The sequence below is a fragment of the Oncorhynchus masou genome, chromosome 5, assembly GCF_036934945.1.
Source record: "Oncorhynchus masou masou isolate Uvic2021 chromosome 5, UVic_Omas_1.1, whole genome shotgun sequence".
In the NCBI taxonomy this organism is placed as follows: Eukaryota; Metazoa; Chordata; class Actinopteri; order Salmoniformes; family Salmonidae; genus Oncorhynchus; species Oncorhynchus masou.
Genome location: NC_088216.1, coordinates 12,999,498 through 13,004,463, shown reverse-complemented (window position 1 = coordinate 13,004,463; position 4,966 = coordinate 12,999,498). Strand labels below are relative to the sequence as shown.

Here is a 4,966-nt window from a genome sequence, read left to right as displayed (position 1 = left end):
CTCTCTCTCTCTCTTTTTCTTTTTCTCTTTCTCTCTCTCTTTTTCTCTCTCTCTCGCTCTCTCTCTCTCTCGCTCTCTCTCTCTCTCTCTCCCCTCTCTCTCTCTTTTTCTCTCTCTCTCGCTCTCTCTCTCTCTCTCTCTCTCTCTCTCTCTCTCCCCTCTCTCTCTCTTTTTCTCTTTCTCTCTTTCTTTCTCTGTTTTGCTCCCTCAGAGCACCTCAGATAAGCATTTTCTGCTGAAGCAGCACACTCTCTCACTCAGACGCCAGAAGAAAACCTTCAAGGCGCCCACCACTGTTTCAGGCACTAGAGAGGGCAGCTCTACCACCATGAAAGACCCCTCAGCAGGCATCGGAGAGGACAGCCATATCGCTCAACTGAAGGACCCCTCTGCACAGCCTACAGGCAATGACAGCCCATCATAAAGATAGATAGAGGACTCTAGTGCCCAACAGCCAGTTTTAGCATGTGCAGCGACATTCGGGACTTTCACCATTCTGAAGTAATCAACTGAGTGGAACTACCTATGGTTTAAGAAAGCATCACATGATTCCATCCAGGTCATCAGGAGGGTTCAACCAATGAATTATCCTCGTGAGGAAACATTCCATAACTGCAGGTGGCTGTAAATGGCCAACATTGGCTTTACACCTGTTGAAACAACACCCTCCAGGTGGCAGGATGCACCCTTTCAGTTTGTTTACCAACTCATAGAAGTAGTAGAAGAAGAAAATGAACTAGTTTGAAATGAAGATTTCCTCAATGGCTCTTCCCATGCTCCCACAGACGCCCTATTGGGACAGATACAATGTTGTGTTCTCTAACTATCTCTATGCAGCCCATAGAGTTAGAAATAGAGCCCACCACCTATCATTGTGCCAAATGCACCCTCTATCCAACTCTATGGAGCAGACTGCCAAATGCACCCTCTATCCAACTCTATTCAAATGGCACCCTATTCTATATTTAGCACACAAAAGTAGTAGCAGATGTGACCTTTGAGCTTTTTGTCACTCCCTAACATTGAGTTTATTGCTCTGGGCTGTACCTACATGTCATATACAGTATTCAGAACAACAAGCGTGTCAGTTACAGAACTTGTGTTACTGTAGTGATGTGTTTAGTGGCTATGATGCAGTTGTAAAAGTTTCATTCTCAGGTGTGTTGTATGATCGGGGATGATGTTGCTATATAGGCTGTACTTGGAAACAGCGTTAAGGACAGAGTACTACTAATGTGTACTGTTAGAATACTGATGTGTTTAATGGTTTTATATATGCAGTGGGGAGAACAAGTATTTGATACACGGCCGATTCTGCAGGTTTTCCTACTTACAAAGCATGTAGAGGTCTGTCATTTTTTATCATAGGTACAAAATCCAGAAAATCACATTGTATGATTTTTATGTAATTAATTTGCATTTTATTGCTCACAGTTGAAGTGTACCTATGATACAAATTACAGACCTCTACATGCTTTGTAAGTAGAAAACCTGCAGAATCGGCCGTGTATCAAATACTTGTTCTCCCCACTGTTTATGTAAAAGCTCTGACTATGAAGTAGATGTTGTCTCTGCAACAGCTTGAGTTTTTTTTTTTTTTAAATACGTTTTTTAAACATTTGATCAAATACTGTTTTTAAATGTGAACTTCTATGAATGCCGTTTTAAAAGAGCTTCTATTAAAAGGCTGTGTTGTTACGTCATTCAGTGTTCTGTTGTTGTTTTCTCAAATCCCTGGTTCCTTGTGTCCTCCATTCAACAACTTCACCTGGTTTAGGTTAGTAGTCACAGTGTTGTCTAGATGGACAGTATAGTTGTTTAGGTTAGTAGTCACAGTGTTGTCTAGATGGACAGTATAGTTGTTTAGGTTAGTAGTCACAGTGTTGTCTAGATGGACAGTATAGTTGTTTAGGTTAGTAGTCATAGTGTTGTCTAGATGACCAGTATAGTTGTTTAGGTTAGTAGTCACAGTGTTGTCTAGATGGACAGTATAGTTGTTTAGGTTAGTAGTCATAGTGTTGTCTAGATGGCCAGTATAGTTGTACTAGGTTAGTAGTCACAGTGTTGTCTAGATGACAGTATAGTTGTTTAGGTTAGTAGTCACAGTGTTGTCTAGATGGACATTATAGTTGTTTAGGTTAGTAGTCACAGTGTTGTCTAGATGGACAGTATAGTTGTACTAGGTTAGTAGTCACAGTGTTGTCTAGATGGACAGTATAGTTGTTTAGGTTAGTAGTCACACTGTTGTCTAGATGACAGTATAGTTGTACTAGGTTAGTAGTCACAGTGTTGTCTAGTTGACAGTATAGTTGTTTAGGTTAGTAGTCACAGTGTTGTCTAGATGGACAGTATAGTTGTTTAGGTTAGTAGTCATAGTGTTGTCTAGATGGACAGTATAATTGTTTAGGTTAGTAGTCACAGTGTTGTCTAGATGGACAGTATAGTTGTTTAGGTTAGTAGTCATAGTGTTGTCTAGATGGACAGTATAGTTGTACTAGGTTAGTAGTCACAGTGTGTTGTCTAGATGGACATTATAGTTGTACTAGGTTAGTAGTCATAGTGTTGTCTAGATGGACAGTATAGTTGTTTAGGTTAGTAGTCATAGTGTTGTCTAGATGGACAGTATAGTTGTACTAGGTTAGTAGTCACAGTGTTGTCTAGATGGACATTATAGTTGTTTAGGTTAGTAGTCATAATGTTGTCTAGATGACAGTATAGTTGTTTAGGTTAGTAGTCACAGTGTTGTCTAGATGACAGTATAGTTGTACTAGGTTAGTAGTCACAGTGTTGTCTAGATGACCAATATAGTTGTACTAGGTTAGTAGTCATAGTGTTGTCTAGATGGACAGTATAGTTGCTTAGGTTAGTAGTCACAGTGTTGTCTAGATAGACATTATAGTTGTTTAGGTTAGTAGTCATAGTGTTGTCTAGATGACAGTATAGTTGTTTAGGTTAGTAGTCATAGTGTTGTCTAGATGGACAGTATAGTTGTTTAGGTTAGTAGTCATAGTGTTGTCTAGATGACAGTATAGTTGCTTAGGTTAGTAGTCACAGTGTTGTCTAGATGGACATTATAGTTGTTTAGGTTAGTAGTCACAGTGTTGTCTAGATGGACAGTATAGTTGTACTAGGTTAGTAGTCATAGTGTTGTCTAGATGACAGTATAGTTGTTTAGGTTAGTAGTCATAGTGTTGTCTAGATGACAGTATAGTTGTTTAGGTTAGTAGTCACAGTGTTGTCTAGATGGACATTATAGTTGTTTAGGTTAGTAGTCATAGTGTTGTCTAGATGGACAGTATAGTTGTTTAGGTTAGTAGTCATAGTGTTGTCTAGATGACAGTATAGTTGTTTAGGTTAGTAGTCATAGTGTTGTCTAGATGACAGTATAGTTGCTTAGGTTAGTAGTCACAGTGTTGTCTAGATGGACATTATAGTTGTACTAGGTTAGTAGTCACAGTGTTGTCTAGATGACAGTATAGTTGTACTAGGTTAGTAGTCACAGTGTTGTCTAGATGGACAGTATAGTTGTTTAGGTTAGTAGTCATAGTGTTGTCTAGATGGACAGTATAGTTGTTTAGGTTAGTAGTCACAGTGTTGTCTAGATGGACATTATAGTTGTACTAGGTTAGTAGTCACACTGTTGTCTAGATGACAGTATAGTTGTACTAGGTTAGTAGTCACAGTGTTGTCTAGATGGACAGTATAGTTGTACTAGGTTAGTAGTCACAGTGTTGTCTAGTTGACAGTATAGTTGTTTAGGTTAGTAGTCACAGTGTTGTCTAGATGGACAGTATAGTTGTTTAGGTTAGTAGTCATAGTGTTGTCTAGATGGACAGTATAGTTGTTTAGGTTAGTAGTCACAGTGTTGTCTAGATGGACATTATAGTTGTACTAGGTTAGTAGTCACACTGTTGTCTAGATGACAGTATAGTTGTACTAGGTTAGTAGTCACAGTGTTGTCTAGATGGACAGTATAGTTGTACTAGGTTAGTAGTCACAGTGTTGTCTAGTTGACAGTATAGTTGTTTAGGTTAGTAGTCACAGTGTTGTCTAGATGGACAGTATAGTTGTTTAGGTTAGTAGTCATAGTGTTGTCTAGATGGACAGTATAGTTGTTTAGGTTAGTAGTCACAGTGTTGTCTAGATGGACAGTATAGTTGTTTAGGTTAGTAGTCATAGTGTTGTCTAGATGGACAGTATAGTTGTACTAGGTTAGTAGTCACAGTGTTGTCTAGATGGACATTATAGTTGTACTAGGTTAGTAGTCACAGTGTTGTCTAGTTGACAGTATAGTTGTTTAGGTTAGTAGTCATAGTGTTGTCTACATGGACAGTATAGTTGTTTAGGTTAGTAGTCACAGTGTTGTCTAGATGGACATTATAGTTGTTTAGGTTAGTAGTCATAGTGTTGTCTAGATGACAGTATAGTTGCTTAGGTTAGTAGTCACAGTGTTGTCTAGATGGACATTATAGTTGTTTAGGTTAGTAGTCACAGTGTTGTCTAGATGGACAGTATAGTTGTTTAGGTTAGTAGTCATAGTGTTGTCTAGATGACAGTATAGTTGTTTAGGTTAGTAGTCATAGTGTTGTCTAGATGGACAGTATAGTTGTTTAGGTTAGTAGTCATAGTGTTGTCTAGATGACAGTATAGTTGTTTAGGTTAGTAGTCACAGTGTTGTCTAGATGGACATTATAGTTGTTTAGGTTAGTAGTCATAGTGTTGTCTAGATGACAGTATAGTTGCTTAGGTTAGTAGTCACAGTGTTGTCTAGATGGACATTATAGTTGTTTAGGTTAGTAGTCACAGTGTTGTCTAGATGGACAGTATAGTTGTACTAGGTTAGTAGTCATAGTGTTGTCTAGATGACAGTATAGTTGTTTAGGTTAGTAGTCATAGTGTTGTCTAGATGACAGTATAGTTGTTTAGGTTAGTAGTCACAGTGTTGTCTAGATGGACATTATAGTTG

General features: G+C 38.4%; 1 protein-coding gene across 2 annotated transcripts in view; it reads left to right on the top strand.

Moving 5' to 3' along the window:
* The window catches only part of tmc8 (transmembrane channel-like 8), a 24,732-nt gene extending 23,801 nt beyond the window's left edge, over positions 1-931 (top strand). For both annotated transcript variants that reach the window (XM_064960768.1, XM_064960767.1), the window contains one exon: positions 212-931. In XM_064960768.1, the coding sequence (XP_064816840.1) occupies positions 212-424 (213 nt within the window). In that variant the 3' untranslated portion in view covers positions 425-931. The remainder of the gene's footprint in view (positions 1-211) is intronic.
* Positions 932-4,966: the final 4,035 nt, after the last annotated feature.